We start from the raw sequence: 18,249 nt of genomic DNA, 5'->3' as shown, positions 1-18,249 counted from the left end.
TGTAGTAAAGTCATGAAGAAAATTCATACTACATTTCCTGTATTTGTCATCTGCGTTGGTGGCGGCATAAAATAAGTTGATATAACTTGAGTGTGCTGTCACCATGTCTAGTCATGAAATGTTGGGGAAAAATTCATACTAGTGGAAGCTTTGACATGTTAAGGCGCGTTATTTTGTAACAATCACAGTTTATTCATTTCCTTCTTACGAAGGTAGTACGTGAACCTGATTTCCGGTCGGATCATTCCTTGGCACATACGGTTGTTACTCGCTTCTTTCTTCAGCGAAAAACCCTTAATATCCACTCCCGGCGGTTTCCAAACTTTATATTCCTTCTTCTGTCCTTTCTTAGTGTCTTCCTCCAAGCACGTGTCTTCAAGTTCCTTATTTCTTAGTCTTAAGAAGGCGGCGTCCTCTTTGATGTGTCCTCTGTAGTTGTTGATCTTCTTCCACAAGGTCTTGTTGAAGTAATTGTACAACATGGCGTCCGCGCGATTCCACGCGAGAATCTTCGAGACCATGTCGCTGGTCACGTGATTCACGGACCACTCGCTACGGGCGTTGACCTTGAAGGTCGTGACGTCATCGGTATCCCAACAGAGGAGGTCTCTCAGCAAAACCATCGATTCGTGGAAATATTCCGCGATTACCACGAAATGGAATATCTTGTCCAAGTGACGTATCGCCCGCCATACGTCCTTGTCTGTTTGAAGGTCATCGGAGTTCCAGCCAAGGTCAAAGAACATGGGGTTCCTGACGTGGTGGTTCACCCCCCTCTTCTTGATGTTTTTGCTGGTGAATTTTTCCGGGGATTCCAAGAAGGTTTTAAAGGGGTTGGGGCCTGTGATGTTGTAAGTTCTGTCCAGCCGGAAATAGGTGAACGTGGATTCGAACATGGTCACGGGATCACGCAGGACGGTGACGTAGATGGTGTCGTTTGGCATCAGTTCCCGGATGTTGGCGTGGTCGAATCTGGTGTGGTGACACAGAATGTCGTATTCCATCGGTTTTGCGGCCGAATTTTGTTCTTGCAGGACGGATTTTCGGTTAAACGGCGAAGGATATGATAAATAGTGGCCCGATTTCGGCAAAACGAAGGTCAAGTTATAATGGTCTCCATACCGGAAGAGGATGTTCTGAATGGAGGAACTTCCGGTTTTGTGGGTCTTGGCCAGCACGACGTGTTTCCGGTGACGACACTTCCGGCTGGCGCGCCTGGTCCTGTGGAGGTCAGGGTTCACGGGTTGGCGGGAACTGGACGCTTTGTCAAACCTTTCTTCATGCGGCACTGACCTGTAAACAACACAGAGATAACTATTGTTTACAGGTTCGAACATTCAACTTTACATAAGTGAAAATTGTGACTATTTTGGGTTAAATTCTCCATGTGTTCGGTGTTTTCATGCAGTAACCATGATTTCAGCACCAAGGACAGGGCCCGTAAATATTATATTTAAGCAATTTTTGTCACTCATTGAAATGGTTTTCGGAAATCCGGATGGTATCCAAGCTAGGCTTGGTAGACCGATCAGCTTATAATATCTGTTTTGCAGGGGGCACAGCATGTTACAAGACAGGGTTACAACCTGTAAGTGCTTTACAAGGTGTATGTCTTCTCTGTCACGACCAGTGGAAGGGTGTTTCAACCTTCCATTGCTTTTATTTCAGCTTAACTAGTTCGAGATCATGATCCCTTTTCATTTTTTGCAACGAAAAGGCGGAATCATGACCGCTAATGTCCGCCCTATATATTTGACCGTTTCCACAATCATATCAAGTTGCTTGAGTAACTGCTTTTTTTTGGCGTATCCGCCCTATATACTCCATCAAAGCAGTAAAACCATCCATTTCTGTCTAATAAATTCGTTCCCATAGTTTCCTACTCCCCAGAGCCCGGTTCATACACAGAGAGTACCTGATCGGAAATTAAAACCTTGTAAAGGCGCGTCCTCTCAGGAAATCTCGTTCGCAGGCCAATTGACCTTTTGTAAAATTCAACCTAATTTCTGTCCTGGCTTTATAGTTACTGTAACTGGACTATTCCATTGTTACATGTTACGATTAGAAGTCTGATACCAGTATATTTTCTTTTTTAAAATAGAAATATATTTCTCTCTTTCTCTCTCGATCTTTGTGTATGTGTTTGTTTATTTTCGTGCGTATTGCTGTGTGTATGCGTGTGCCTGTGTGTGTTTGCTAGTATTTTACATTGTGTGTGTGTGTGTGTGTGTGTGTGTATCAACTAGTATTTTACATCTGTGTGTGTGTGTGTGTGTGTGTGTGTGTGTGTGTGTGTATGCGTATATGAGTGTGTTTGTGTGTGTTGTGCCGTTCGATACACCAGAAGATGCTAGTAGCCTGGTACAACATAAGAAGTGTTGTAGAAATATTGCGATCAAACCCACATCACCCCTTCATGAGGTTCAGAAATGGAACAACCCGTAAAACCAACCGGGAGTAATGAAAGACTGAGTCGTCTCTTTGTACTCGAACAGTAATCAGTCAGCGATACCAGAGCGGTAATGAAAAATGTTCATCACTGCTCTTCCCTCACTTAACTACCAATTTGTGTCTGTGATTAAAGAATCAATCAACAATGCTTCCTGTTTCAATTAAACCCATTACAGGAAATTCCAACAGCGACCTTATTAGTTGTAGAAGAAGTGATTAGTGTGTTATTTATTGAATTCCAAAGTAAGTTAATCTTCATTACATCTTCTCCTGTCCTGTATATTTACGGATGAACTACAAGACGTGCGCTCAAAATTCTTTCTACAGATGCGTTTCTGGTGCTTGAAAAAGTGCATTGTGTCCTTGTCGTGCAAACACAAAGAGTTAAGGCCGCCCGATCTAATCCAGACCATAGTCGTGAGCAAGTTGGCTGGTGGTTGGGAGTTGGTTGGCTAGGTCAGTCAGTAATAGCAGCGGTAATGAAAAATGTTCATCACTACTTCTCCTGCGCTTAACTAGAAAATTAAGCACCTATTTGTGTCTGTGATTAAAGTATCAATCAACGATGCTTCCTGTTTCAATTAAACCCATTACAGGAAAATCCAACGGTGACCCTTTATTAGTTGCGGAAGAAGTGATTAGTGTATTATTTATTGAATTTCAAAGTAAGTTAATCTTCATTACATCTTCTCCTGTCTTGTTTATTTACGGATGAAGTACGAGGCGTGGAAACACAAAGAGGTACGTATTAAGCCATCCCAACTTATTCCAGACAATAGTTGTGATCTAGTCGTGAGCTAGTTGGCTGCTGGTTGGGAGTTGGTTGGCTAGGTCAGTAGCGGTAATGAAAAATGTTCATCACTGCTCTTCCCTCGCTTTACTACCAATTTGTGTCACAGTGATTAAAGTATCAATCAACAATGCTCCCTGTTTCAATTAAAACCATTACAAGAAAATCCAACAGCAACCCTTTAATTAGTTGCGGAAGGAGTGATTAGTGTATTATTTATTGAATTCCAAAGTAAGTTAATCTTCATTACATCTTCTCCTGTCTTGTATATTTACGGATGAACTACAAGACGTGGGCTCAAAATTCCTTCTACAAATACTTTCTGGTGCTTGAAAAAGTGCATGTCTTTGTTGTGGAACACATAGAGGTACATATTAAGGCCTCCCGACCTGATCCAGACCATTGTTTTGAGTAAGTCTTGAGATAGTTGACTAGTGGTTGGGAGATGGTTGGCTAGGTTGCCGACTAGTCTTTCAGAGTCGTCTGAGCCAGCCGACTACCAATTTAAACAATTTTTCCCGTAGCTTGCATGTCGGGTCACCGGTAACAGTCGGGATTCGAACTCCCAACCGCTTAGTCCAGAAGCGGGGTCACTAACCACTGCACTTAACACGCTTCGGCCACTTTCAAAATTTCTCCAATAGCTGCGAGAAAACTTGTGTTGTCGATTCCTTGTCTCTCCAACTTGTTCCGGACTGCATCTGTCTTGCGATATGGCCGGTCCGAGGCCGCCCATTGATACACATTTCCGCCCCATCCAATGACCGTAACTCGTCTTGACGGATCACTCCTGTCATTCCAAATGTCTTCCGCCGCCCCACATCAATGAGTCCACTCATCATCAGGTCTCATTTCAGGAGCCTGCCGGCTGCTTTGAGGAGATAGTTATGCCAGAGTCAACCCAGCGGCCGCCATGAGGCCCTTTGAACTGACTTCTTTCGGAGGTCGCTTCGGATAGTGACGACCATAAATTGTGCATCTTCAGAGGAAGCGCAACAAGCATTTGGATGATGTAAATAATTGTAAATAAAAAAAAGTAGAGGAGGTGGAGTTCCTTGCCTGATACTGAAAAGCTTATCGAAACTTTTTTTGTGCCACTTTTGAACTCATTTCTTTGGAAGGCCGCTTCGGATAATGACGACTATAAATTGTGTATTAGAAGAAGCACAGCAAGCATTTGGTTGGGTCAATAAAAGTAATGTAGACAAGTACTGTAAATAATCAAGGTATATAGAAGAGGTGGAGGTCTAAGTTGCTACCCCAAAACTACCCTTTTGACTGACGGTTTGACCAACCGAACTCTTTATATCACTACTGCTATTTACTACTGCTATTGGTAACTCCAGCTTGTAACTTTAATATCTGGTCCGAAACTACACTATTGACTGACAGTTTGACCGACCGTACCCTATATGCTATATAACACGTTAGTGATGGATGCATATAGCGTACTGTCTGGTAACTTATTGTCTGGGTCGGACTTTGCTGGCACTTGCTACCCTTGCTTACTCTGGCTTTTCTTGAAATTGAACTCTCTAAGTTTCTGTCCAAAACTACACTATTGACTGACAGTTTGACCGGCCGTACCCTATATGCTATATAACACGTTAATGATAGATGCATGTAGCGTACCGTCTGGTCTGGTAACGTGTTACTGTCATCTATTCCCATTGCTAACCCCAGCCTTTCGAGCAATTGAACTACCCTTTTGACTGAAGGTTTGACCAACCGTATACCTTTAATGATGATCGCAGATAGCGCAGCGTCTGATCTGGTAAATGTTTGTCTAGGTAAGACTTAGCTAGCATTTGCTACCATTGCCAAACAGGATTTCGTGCAATTGAACTCTCTAAGTTTCTGTCCAAAACTACCCAATTGACTGACAGTTTGACCGGCCGTACCCTATACGCTATATAACACGTTAATGATAGATGCACGTAGCGTACTGTCTGGTCTGGCCGCTGATTCGGGTCAGCACCTCCGGATCTCCCAAAGAGCCACGAGGGAAATCTGCAGACGTTTCGGCTCGAGAATGTGAAGGACGGATTCTATATGTTTCTTCTGACCTTTTTTTCTCATAAAGGTTCTTTGGCCTGAAAGTTGGGTTTTCAATTTAGACCCGGGGTTACTTGGATCTGCTGCTGGTTAAGTAGTGCGGGGGCGGGAATTGCAAGAACCTGGGTGTTACTGTACTGTACATCTTCAAACAGACTTATATATATGAAACCTTCACCTTAACCTGAATACTCCGGTCACTACTACGAGCTTCATGCGAGTAGTAGTTATAGGTAGATTCGTAAAACATAGTAACAGCAGATTGGCGATGCAGCCAAAGATGAATTACGCCGATCTTTACTTTACATTTTCAGACAGACTATAGTATAACCTTCACCTTAACCTGAATACTCCGGTCACTCAAGCTTCATGCGAGTAGGAGTTTTTGGGTTTATTGTTAACTTTAAACATAGTGACAGTAGATCGACCTTGCAGCCACAGCTAAAGTGTGCCGATCTTTGTGTAAATCGCACAAAACAGTTGCAAAATAAAGAAAACATATACTGTAAGCTGCAAAAAAAAATTGGAAAACGATACCAATGTCGTAAAATGCCAAAATCAAACGAAACAGACGAAAATGTAAATTAACAAATTTGAAGAGTAGATTATTCTCCATACCGTTGTCTGTGTCATTTGTTCAACCTTCATGGCTATTTCATAATGAAAGCAATTCTTTTGCCAAACTTTTTTATATTCGCACGCTCGCATCAGTTTTGGGGTTCCCATATAATCAATTCAACATGGCCTTACCAGACTTGTATCAGTTATAACCAGTTGCACAGTAGACGTCACAAGCATGGTTGTAGTTTGATTAATATAGATCAAGAATCGTACCCTCAGGATAGCAGCTTTAAACAGAAAATTAATCCCCTAAAGCTACAGAAAAGCAAGGACGCAATATTTCTACCGTGGCGTTTTTGTCGGTATTATAACAAATCTAATAACGTATTTGCCCTGAAGTGTGCTGATGGTAATAACGTAGTACTAGTAGAGAGCTGGGTGGTTACGACTTAAGCCTGAAGGAAAGAGAAAAATATGGCCAGTAATTTTCAGTGAAGTTTTATAAAAGACTGATACGAAATTGAGTGGTTTATGTGTTGAAGATCATTTTTAATGTCATGTTGACTTAATATCGGTGTGCTATGCTTACATACGCAATAAATGTCTATATAGTGGCAATGAATGATTCTATAATCGCAAATATACAATATATATATATATATATATATTTACTATATATATATATATTGTATAGATCTCTCTCTACATATATAGCGAGAGAGATATATACATATATAGATATAAAATACAATATATATATATATTATATATATACAGAGAGAGAGAGAGAGAGATGGATGGATAGATTTTTTAACACATAGTTGAAGAGTTGACAGTTTGTATTTGGTTCCACATGTTACATGACTTGTCTATTTGTTTTGGTGATATTCTTCTCTTTGCCGCCGTATCAGATTGCGTATCTATATGATATCAACCATTAATTTCCATTTGCTTGACGCTATAGAAGACATGTAGGAGAGTAACGGCGTATGCATAATTTATACACCGAAAAGGTCCGTGTCAATTACTAAACGTCCTGTATCATGTCAGGAGAGCTCGGGTCTATTAGCTGGTACAAATGCCAGCCAATAAGCTCAGGAAATAAAATACGTGGCTCGGGAACAGAAATACGTGCATAGGCTCAGAAACACGTCACTTTGAGCGTTGTCTGAATCGTAGCCACAAATAGACTGCCATTGCATTGCGTTGTTTTGAGTCTGTTTTGTGTTTGTTTGCTTATGTGTTCGTACCGTTGAGTGATAACACGTGGGTGGGCGAAATTAGTACCTACAGTGGTGGTTATCATTTGGGCATAATTCTCGTAATTGATAGATCACCAACTTGTCTTGTTTGTATTTATCTTGGTTTTACCCACCTTGTAATTATGCATGTATCTTGTCAATGTGTTTTATATTCGTCTTATATTCGTATTTTTTGGTAGAGGGTGTTAGATAAGCAACTTGTGCTTTTTGCCCAATACTCAATGAATATATGTGAATAAAATTTTACAAAATTCTATCCATAACCCCTTAGGAAAGCCTGGTTGAGGCTAATCCACAGGCCGAAGCCAATGTTGGGGAAGCCCGTCTACTCACGGTAACATTCAGTCTGGGGATTTAGATGCTGTCAAGGACCATTCAGGGCGGGATGGTTTTCAGACCCACAGACTAATCGGCGACTAGGATACCAGAAGTTTCTCTTATCTAAAAACGCACAATATTGATTACTGCAGTAAGGTGAGATCATGTTTGATATGAAACATTGGCAACGGGAGCAGCTTTGGGCGTGATAGTTTCCAGGAGAACAGACCGATTGGCGACTATGTTTTCAGAGGTTTTCGTATCCAAAAACATTTTCTTTTAAGTTTTCAAGTCGAGTATATTGACTACAACAGTATGTAATACTATGTTTGATATGAAGTACGGACAGTGGAAGCAGTTGAGTGCTTGTTCACAGAAGAATAGAACGATCGGCAAATATATTTCTAGACAGTTTCTTAATTATTTTCCTAACTCTGACATCTTTTTTAATTAAAAGTAATTTTCTAGCTAACATTCGGGCCGAAGGGACCATAACGATGTCCACAAGCACAGACCGACTGTGACTATGTCTCTGGGCGTTTTCCTGTTCAAACAAAGCCCTAAACCTAAGAATCAAAGAAACACAATCGACCAAGCTTCTTGAAAACTTGATGATACTTAATGTACAACCATGCTTGGAAACAGACAAGATGGACCGTTTCTGTGCGTGACAGATTCCAAAACCACCCATTGGCGACTAATTCCAGAAGGTTCTCTGATCCGACATAGCTCTAAAATCCCCCTACTGATCGCCGGCTAGCGGAAAGAGGCCTAAACTCTATTATCCTACGTATGGAAATATCCTACCCGGCTCAAAGGTGTTTACGTTAATACTAGCATATAATGAGAAATCGGAAAAGTGTGAGATGTATGTGCAATCCTCAATCTTTTTTGAGATTCCCCAATAAAAACCGATTTCGTCAGGCTTCTGGCCAGATTCTAGGACCCTTTGTCATTCTGCCTGTCAATCTCTCCTCCCTTTTGTTAGAATCCAATAAACAGAGCCGTAGTTAGTACTACGAAAGTAAACATTGTGCATTTGCTTTGCAAATGTTACCTTTCTAGTTAACGCAGAACTGGCATGTTTCTCACTGTGTTTGATAGAAGTTTTAACTCTCTAAACACGACATTGAAGGACGTCTAACGACGCCGTTTTACCGTAATGGAGACGACGTCTGAAAGTTTAGACTCCCCGTAGCTGGTCTAAAAGGCTCCACCCAGACAAAGTGGTCCGTCGCACGCTACAGCAATGTCGGCTACAGCTCAAGGCCGTGTTAGGCCTGGGAAACAAAATGTTGTGTTTTTGGTTTCAGTCCTTTAAAAAAATACTGATCTACTTACGAGCAGGCAGTTTGTTGTGGCTGAGCTGTGAGTTTGTGTTTGACCTCCCCACACTCTTTCTCATATGTGCTGAGTTGCTAAGCAGAGAAAGAAGTGTGCACCATTTTTTAAAATTCTTTGGTATGACCCGGCCGGGGTTTGAACTGACGATCTCCCGGTTACAAAGCGAGCTATTGCACCGGTTTGAAAAAAAGAAAAAAAAACATAAAAATCCATACACGACTTGTGAAAAATGCTGTTCGCTAACAGCCCATCAGTCTGGCGGCCCACACAGCTGTAATCACGCAGGCCGGTTTCCCGCTGTTCAATATCGCGCACGGCGGGCCGATTTTTGTGCCAACAGCAATAAATAAAACATTCCAACAGTTCCCTGTGATTAATGTTGCAATCTGTTGCCAGCGACTGTTGGGTGTCCGGGAACGGAATGTCCGGGAATATTCTGTGTCCGGAAACGGAATGTCCGGGAATTTTCTGTGTTCTGAAAAAGAATGCCCGGAAATGTTCTGTGTTCGGAAAAAGAATGCCCGGAAATGTTCTGTGTTCTAAAAAGGAATGACCGGAAATGTTCTGTGTTCGAAAAAGGAATGAACGGAAATGTTCTGTGTTCGGAAAAGGAATGTCCGGAAATGTTGTGAGTCCGGAAATTTTCTGTGTCCGGAAACGGAATGTCAATGGATGTTCTGAGTGTGCCCGGAAACGATTAGATTAGATTAGATTCTGGATCTCATTTTGAAACTGGACTGAAGCTACTAGTATGTGCCCACTGTTTGAGCACCACCTCAATCACATTTAAGAACCCAATATGGTCTGCTTTGAAAGATGTAAAACTATACAAAACGATTTGCAAGACTTCCTGCAGATATTTCTTTGCTCTACTCATCGTCTTTGTCCCTGGTGGGATATAAGGGTTAAGGCCAGAAGCCGGCACATATGTTCGGAGATTATACAGAAGCGAGCCCTTCTGATTTGGCAGTTCGCGTAACGTCTGTTGGCGTCTCTGATGGATGATGTGACATAACTGGCAGAGACGATGACGGATGGGCCTGGGCACGAGATTATTGATGACGGATGGACCTGGGCACGAGGGTATTGACACTTTTGACAGAAGGTCTTCTCTGTGGTTATATCTCATCACACGGGATCTTAGTATCGGACAGACGGTACAACTAGCCTCTGTTGTGGCAAATAATTCGTTACTTTATTTGCAAGATCATGTCCGATGTTTTTACGGCTAGACAAATATTCTCAAAACGGTCTATAAGTTTCACGACAGCCGTATACTACATGTAGTTCAGTAGTCTTTGAAGTACAGCCTACCCGTTCTGTACCAGTAGTGTCTTTATTACCTACAGCACCTAGGTCAACTTTCCACCCATAGACAGCTGAAAGACGTTGCCAATAACTGGAGAAAGATGCTCATGATCAATACGGTCTACTGGTCATAGGGCAGCCATAGACTAGTTCTTTGAAGTACACCTTACACTGTACCAGTAGTGGCTTTATTACCTACATCACTGAGGTCAGCTTTTCACCTATAGACATCTGAAGACGTTGTCAATGGAACTAAAAGGTTCTCTAGGGCCTGCTGGCTACTATTGAATGGATAACAGGTGCATGTGCATTCTTGACAGTTCAGCCTACAACTTATGTACCAATAGTGTCATTATTACCTTTGAACAGCATGGTGGCGGGAGAGCGGACACCGTTCTTTGCTCTTTTCTTCACATAACCAGTAAATTGCCTTTATAAAAAGTTTTGTACAGAAAGTACAAGCTGCGTAAGACCAGAGTGTAAGGCTTGGTCCACCCACACCGGGACCAGTGGATTCCAACTTTTTGTCGATCTCTAACATGTAACCTAAGCCACAATCCTGAAAAAAACTCTGTCCCAGACTGCTGTCGCCTTCCTACCTGCACGCAGACGGAAGCTATTCCATTGGGTCTAAATAATTTTGTCATGTCTACCTTCTTTTACAAAGGTTGATATACAACTTATAAAATCTTTGTGCTCAGTCTTCACATATTGTTAACATTAAAACATCGATTTTTACGCAATATGTTTCATACAAAGGATGACACAAATTGGATCAGGCATCTAATGGTCTGTTCCATGTCTGCTATAATTGTTTCTGACATCGCCATGCCAGACACACGCCAACGCTTCGGTGATGTCATCGGCCTTCATGTTTGAATTACGACGTTTAAAAAATAACATGAACTATCTATGATACCTCTTTTCATTACCCTGGAGTTTTACAGCCTGCAAAAGACCTTGTAAGGGGCTGTTTAGAGCTGTCAGCGAAAGTAAGATAGCAGAGGCAAGAGATGGAAGAGACCCGCCAAGGAAAAAGAATACTGGCCAAAGGTTCTGCTGCAGATTCTGTGGCAGAACGGGTAACACGCGAGTCTGCCGGGCTAGTATCGGTTTTACTAGTCATGAAAGGCATGATGTAGCAAGAACTACAGAGAGCAGGGTTCTGGATACTCTGGATATTCGACGCGTGTCCAGGACCGTGTCTGGGCCATGGGGCAAATCTATGTTCCTGGACACGCATAACTTTGCCCACGGGTTTGCCTGCCATAAGAAGGGGAGAAAGCTGTAGACCAACGTTCAGGACGAAAATGGCCCAAGATGATGGCATATCAAACTGTCCACATGAACTCAAATGTGTGTCGTATTATGTCTGTGCAGATGGCACCCTTAGAAAATCAATTTTCACACAGATGCCCTGGCGAGCCCCAAGACACAGGCATGACAGAACCGTATCTGACAGCTGGCATTTCGGGTGCTTGTCAGAATAAACTGGTGGATTTTTCTGATATGTACATAGCGTCTGTCCAGGATGCAACCAGTAGTAGAACAGCTTTACCTTAAGCTTTTAGCATGATCGAACAACAAGTCATACTACATTACCAGGCGCACGCCTATGTTAAAACCGTGACTAACAGGTCCGTGTACTTGTCAAAAAAGCAAGGGCATTTTCCTAATGTCATGAATTTGAAGGCACCACATAATGTACATCAGCATAAAGACAACCAGTGAAAGAGTATCCTTTTGGTAAAGTTAATAATCTTTCTTGTCACACAGTGACAGCCCACGCACGAAGGTGCCGTATCTGGCCAATGGCATTTCAGTACATGGTGAATTTCTCTAATTTTCCTAAGCGTTGCCAGCCGCAAAGTTTGACAAGACCGAATGTGACAGGCGGCATTTCGGGTCAGGCCGCACCTTCGATTGCAGACATGTCAGCCGTCAGGCCTCATTCATAACCTCACCCGTCTCTGTCCGGCCGGATCGAGTCTTAGCACGCACCGAACAGGTGCTCTTGTAGCCAGAACCGTGCTTTAGCCAGAACCATGTTCAGGCAAACACACTACCTCATTGCCTGGATGTCTAACCTCCATCGACGTATCCTTAGGCAATTGCAAAGTTTTAACATAGACAATGAGAATTTTGTGTTTTGTTGTCTTTTGAATTATACTATAGCGTCAAGGCAGAGTCTCATGGTTCATAGGCGGGGTTTATATATGGGGGGGGGGGAGGTTTTTGTTATTGTTGTAACAGTCCGGAGTTTGTAGGTTGAACAGACGATGGTTAACGCAAGAAAAGGTTTCTATCAGAAATAACATTACAGTTAGCATAAGCACAGCCACACAGCCGTTGAACCAACCCAACATATTTCCCAAAACACTGTCATATTGTACATCATGAACTTGTGTCATTTAGCCTCTGTACACAAGAAGAAACCGATTGTGGCTGAAGGCTGAATAAAAGTTCTAAACGGGAACATTGCGGCTCCAGATGCCGTACTGAGGGACGACTGCGTGTGCGAGATGTCGGTAGCTTGAGGCAGGAATCCACTCTACTATATACCGACATATTGTACGGCTAATACCCAGGGTGTGGGGGCTTACCTTGCGGATTATCCTGCTTTACCACACCGCATGCTTTGACGGCACAAATTCTGCAGGACGGTAAATTATGAATGAAGGCACCTTATTGTGAGGAACAAACACACCAGCGTGAACTGTCAAGCAATATACATGATCCTGCCGAATACATGACTACAACACTACTTCAATGGGGGTTTCCAATATACCTGAGACAAGGGGTGGGAGGGGTTTAGTCGTGATGTGAGAGACTAAACCTAACCTAACCACAATCGTAAGTCTAACCCTAGCCTTGAACAATGATCCAAATTCTAACACTAACCCTAACTCTAATACCGTGATGTGGGAGACTAAACCTACATTTGTAACCTAACCCCAATCGTAAGTCTAACCCTAGCCCTGAAAGATGATCCCAACCCTAACTCTAACACCAACCCTAACCCTACTCCTCAACACCTGGCCTCTCACGTATGTGGCAGCTCAAGGATTTGGCTCCACACCGCCACGCGAGCAGCTACAGCGGGGATTGTCGGGGATTTTCCGCAAGGCTGGGTACTGATGGCCCTAATACATGCACTAATGGTCGCGTGCTGGGCGCTCAGTTGGCCTGATTCTCCATACAACTACAGTTATTATGTGTATGTGAGAAAACATGCTAGTAGGGTGAGCTCCCTTATTGTATAGCGTGTGTGAAATTTGTTGACATTTGAAGCGAGTGGCTAAGTTGTTTTTGAGGCTGATAACCAAGATCAACCACAATCAATATGTCAATTAACAAGTGACATACAACACATCAGATAACCAGCAAACTAGCCAAACAACCAATTGCAATAAACTAACATTTTAACCAACCAACCAACCAACCACCCACCCACCAACCAATCAACCAACCAAATAAAAACTAATGAAATAGGCCGAATATTGAACAAAGAAACCAAGTTCAACAACTGGCAGCCTTTAGAAAAGGCACAACATTAAAGCCTCCAAGGAGCCCAACCCAAAGCTTTTAGATTCTAAGTCAACAACCCTCACCACAGGACCACCTTTCCACCTCAGACAACATGAAAAATACTGTCATCAGGCTCGTTAATGAGCCCAAAACGTGTCAACTCCCAAGAGAATCTGTTTATAGCTCCTATAACGATTTCTATAATATGAACCATTAACATTTTGATATCAAACCTATTCCAAAAAGACCACACTAAAGAGCAAACTCACCGACTCATGACAGAAGTGATGTTTTTATGTCGGAACAAACTTAGTAATGGGGGCAATTAACATGGGTGATATTTAGAAAAATGTGGTAATGTCTCTCCAATGACTGCAGGGGGCAAAATCTACGGTTTCGTGTCACAGAGTACAAACGCGGTTCTTGTTGTAACAACCCATAAAAATACCTCTCACGGTTGACATTATATCACCCTTTTAAAAGCTTAGAGTAGACCCAACAGATACACGTGAACATGTTTGTTTTCATTCATTATTAATCGCAACCTCTTTAAAAGCATTAATTATGTGAGCAAAGACAATTGTTCGTTCTAAGTTTGATATGGGTATGAATGATGATGAACTATTATACCGTTCTATGCTTAGTTACCCAATTTGTGCAGTACTGTAAGCATGTCGGTAATTTGAACCTTTGGTATTTAGCGGAAATGGCAAATGTTCTCGAAAGATCAAGTCAAGTAAAACATATTTCAAGTCAAGGGCTGTACCATGTAAGGAGTCTACAGACTAAATAAGAGTAGTTAAAACTGGGTCGAGATCTTATCCTTTTTTATAGAAAAAAATGGAAACATCCCTACATATGGAGAGCTTGATTCGCTGTGCTCTGGTACAGAAGCGAAGTAGTACTGCATCCAAAAATGTTCCTATCTACTTGTAGTTCTATGTCTAAATGGGCTGGGATCAGGCGCAGTTCTGGATAGTCTCCGCGTATCCAAGAACGAAAATCTGCCCCAAGCACGGTTCTGGATAAAGAACGAATCTGGATACAACGCTAGAGATAGCTCTAGGTATATGTTAATAGGCTGGTTTCATACCGTGCCTGTTTCGTAATCTTATAGTGTAAGTGTATTGTTTTTAATGTCTTCTCAGCGTAATTTTAAACCAAAACCTAAGCAAAATATTGACAAAATCCATTATGTCTAAACGTGCCAGAGGAAACTTTATCGGCGTGAGTAATGGTCTCCCAACTTCCATCGATACTGAACTCGCATCTCCAGGTCATTGCCCTTGGAAGCATTTCAACAAAACCAATAAAATAAAAACAAGCGTAAAGCAAGGCACTTAAGGCTCCATGGATCACACTACTAAGTACATCCTGACTGAGTTACGACTAGGAGGTCGTACCCACTCCATCGTTTGCTCTGTAGCTGTCTTTTATTAAATTGTTGCAGCAATAGCTCTTTAGGATCTTCGTGGTGTGAATAAAAGTTTATCTTTCTAGATATAAAGATAAATAATGTCAGTCATACGTTTTAATGTTATTGTTATGCTATTTATGCCAAAGAGAAAAATGAAAATGCTTCGCCTTAATTCAAATTCAAAAATAGAGAACTTGTCTACAATGTTCCATATTTAAATATGTAATCATCATCATCATGTAAATATGTTACAAATGTGTAGTAAACGTATTTTTAAATGTTATGAAAAAAATAGACTGAAATCAGCTTTAGTGATTGTTAAAAATTACCAGCAAGAAAATAGCTGAACATTGCGGTTATAACGGTATCTCTATTGTGATCTCTCTAGATAGAAAGCTCTTATCGCTACAATTATGGCAAGATGTCGCCCAAAATGACACCCCCAAGTACCCACCGGGTCATGTCAAGTGGGCCGTTTGCCCCTTTTGTGTTGTGAATTCTCCTGACGTGTTCACTGGGCATTGCGGTTGTATTATCTCTTCACAGATCTCGCCTTATAAACTCCTTATCTGTACGATTATAGTATTACGACGCCCTAAATGACATATGATAACAGTCTTCTGGGCTGCATTCATATATCCATAGAGAGCTGGGCCTCCTTATTATGTGCCATAGATACTGTTTGTTCAGCTTTTTTTAACGGGTTTGCTCAATGCAAGGGCAAAGGACCATTTCTAGCAATTGAACAATTGATGGTGGTGGGGGCATGGGTGGCTATGATTTTAGTAGATGGATCCGAACGTTGGTTTTGAAGGCTTGTTTTGAAGGCTTGTTGTCGGTAGTAATCGGGGGCAAAACACTTGTCTGTAAAAAGGAGAGCTTTCTACAATTTTGTAGTCCGGAGTAAGAAGCTGAAGATATAATAGGACTTGGAGACTATTTTTACATCTACATGTGTATGTCCAATAGAGCTCTCAGCACTCTTATATGAAAGCCACAGCTGTCGTATAAGTACATTTTACCTTGTAGAAGAAGAACAACAACACTTAGTATACCACGGTGACTCGGAATAGCGTCGTGCTCTCTCGGCGAGCTCAAAGAACATTTGAGTTACTCTTCCACTGGTCGTGACAGAAAAGACAGTATATACAGTTCCATAGGTTCAGCGCTACCATAGCTGCCTTGCCTATTGTTATACTTATAACTTATAACAAAAAGAATACCTACCTTGCCATGTCCAGTGTCTCCTTGTTGTCTTCTGTATCCTGTACGATGGAGATTTCGAACAGCCCTACAGTCAGCACCACGGCCAGAGCCAACGCGAAACGGACTACTACTCTCCTCTGCATACTTTTACTGTAGGCTGGAACACGTTATATTTTTATAGTGATCTACAACCAGTATAGCACAACGAAGGGCTGCTCTTTTGCACTGATCTTTACAGAGAAGGCTGACGCTGTGTAGGGTACTTACAGCTTCATTGTACCAGAAAAATTCCCCAACACAACAGTGAACTAAAGCTGTTACGCCTGGTTGCACCGAATGACTAGGGGTTACTCGATGTTATAGAGCTGTTCTTGCGTGCCTTCTAGGCTAGCATTGTATACCAAAACGCGGTTTTACGCTTCAGAGTCCTTCAAGTACTGTAGGATGTCGTTACTGGTTTTCCAGGCTTGCAGGTTTAAATTAAAGCCAGTTGAACAGTCTCCATACATTCCTTGGGAAACCACAGGATGCTGCTTAGAAGGCTTAGAGATGCGACACTTCTTGCAAAACCAGTTGACCAATCTTCATAAGGTCCTTGGGTAGCTACCGAGTCTCCCTGTTACCAGGCTTGTACCATGTTACGTTGAGTAAAGCCAGTTGAACAGTCTTACACAGTCATTGGACAAACACAGAATCTTGCCAACTGTTTACATGATCTGTAGGTGTCTTACGTAGCGTCAGATCTGCTGAACAGCCCTGGACAACCACCTGCTTGCACGTGGGTTACCCAGTTAACCCATCCGCATACAACTCTTGGACATCCAGGCTTATAGGCCGTAATAGACCAGTTGACCAGTCTCTGTACAGTCCTAGAACAGCTACACGATGTCGTCTGTAGCCCAGCCTAGCAGTGTTTGGTAAGCGTGCGGCGGCGGCGTGGTTCACACATGGTTTGTTATTGCCAGCACGGCGCTGCTGTATCCCCACCAGGAATGCCCGGATAAGGCCACATCAACTTAATTTTATGGATGACATCCTCTGAAGACCCACAAACTAGTGCGCGCGGGCGAATGAAAAATAAAAAATTCTGGCCAAAAATAAAAATGCTACTAAACCACAGGAATACAAAGGCAAAGCTGGTATTGTGAATGTGGCAGAACGTAGTGACGTATACAGCACACGCTGGCTTTTTGCGGAATTTATGAATCGGCACTGTACGTATGTACTTAGTTCTTGAGTCGTGGAGCTTCGGTAGCTTGGGTGCCGTTCTCCAGAGTTACCACCGGCTCCGTATTGTTGCTAAATACCATGGACAACCCATGCCTAGAGCTAGGCCAGAGCCTCGGTGGACGTGATCTTTACATTTTTGTCTTTTTCGTTTGATTTTGGCATTCTACGACATTGATATCGTTTTCCAGTATTCTTTTGCAACTCACGGTATATTTTTCCTCATTTTACAACTATTTTCTACGATTTACAGTGTGGTTGATTTTTTTTAAAACAGCCAAAAACTCATGCGCGCGGATGTCATCCATATAATCAAATCAACATGGCCTAACAGATAATAAGTGGCGCTCTGCCCCGCCGACCGTTCCCAGGAGACAGCCCAATCGCATTGTGATCGATCCCTGACGGAACGCACGACGCGAAATTAAGTTATTTTTACTATCAATATAGCCGGGCTGGGTGGGGGAGTCGGCAGCTCATGAAATATTCACGCCGCTGTGTTATTACTGCGTTATGTCGGGTTGGCTGGGTTGACTGGTGCCGCGGAGTGGAATAAGCTTCGTCTCCAAGTAGATGCTTGGTGGAAAACGTGCCTCCAGTTTCATTTACAAACCGCCCCTCGAAAGTAGCACCGGTACCCCATTTTGAATACAGTCTGTGTTGTTGTTGACCAAAACTTAATATTTCGGTGAACAAATTTCATAAATAAGGGAAAGAAAGAAAGAAAGAAAGAAAGAAAGAAAGAAAGAAAGAAAGAAAGAAAAAGAAGGAAAGAAGAAAAA

At 42.3% G+C, this 18,249-nt stretch overlaps 1 protein-coding gene across 1 annotated transcript; it reads right to left on the bottom strand.

The window, feature by feature from the left end:
- Positions 1 to 182: 182 nt before the first annotated feature.
- Positions 183 to 17,096, bottom strand: LOC109475343 (galactosylceramide sulfotransferase-like). Its single transcript, XM_019775956.1, has 2 exons — positions 16,262 to 17,096; positions 183 to 1,293 (listed from the first exon to the last, which is right to left on the bottom strand). The coding sequence occupies exons 1-2, from the start codon at positions 16,381 to 16,383 to the stop codon at positions 183 to 185; spliced, it is 1,233 nt and encodes a 410-aa protein (XP_019631515.1). The 5' UTR covers positions 16,384 to 17,096.
- Between the last annotated feature and the right edge of the window lie 1,153 nt (positions 17,097 to 18,249).

Source organism: Branchiostoma belcheri, unplaced genomic scaffold (assembly GCF_001625305.1).
Source record: "Branchiostoma belcheri isolate BF01 breed outbred unplaced genomic scaffold, Haploidv18h27 scaffold333, whole genome shotgun sequence".
Lineage (NCBI taxonomy): Eukaryota > Metazoa > Chordata > Leptocardii > Amphioxiformes > Branchiostomatidae > Branchiostoma > Branchiostoma belcheri.
Note: the sequence above shows the minus strand (reverse complement) of the source record. Positions and strands in the feature narration are given on the sequence as shown.

Coding starts and splice junctions, on each gene's coding strand:
- LOC109475343 (XM_019775956.1), bottom strand. CDS start 16,383: ATGCAGAGGAGAGTAGTAGTCCGTTTCGCGTTGGCTCTGGCCGTGGTG. Junction 1,294..16,261: donor GAGACACTGGACATGGCAAG/GTAGGTATTCTT, acceptor TGTTGTTTACAG/GTCAGTGCCGCATGAAGAAA.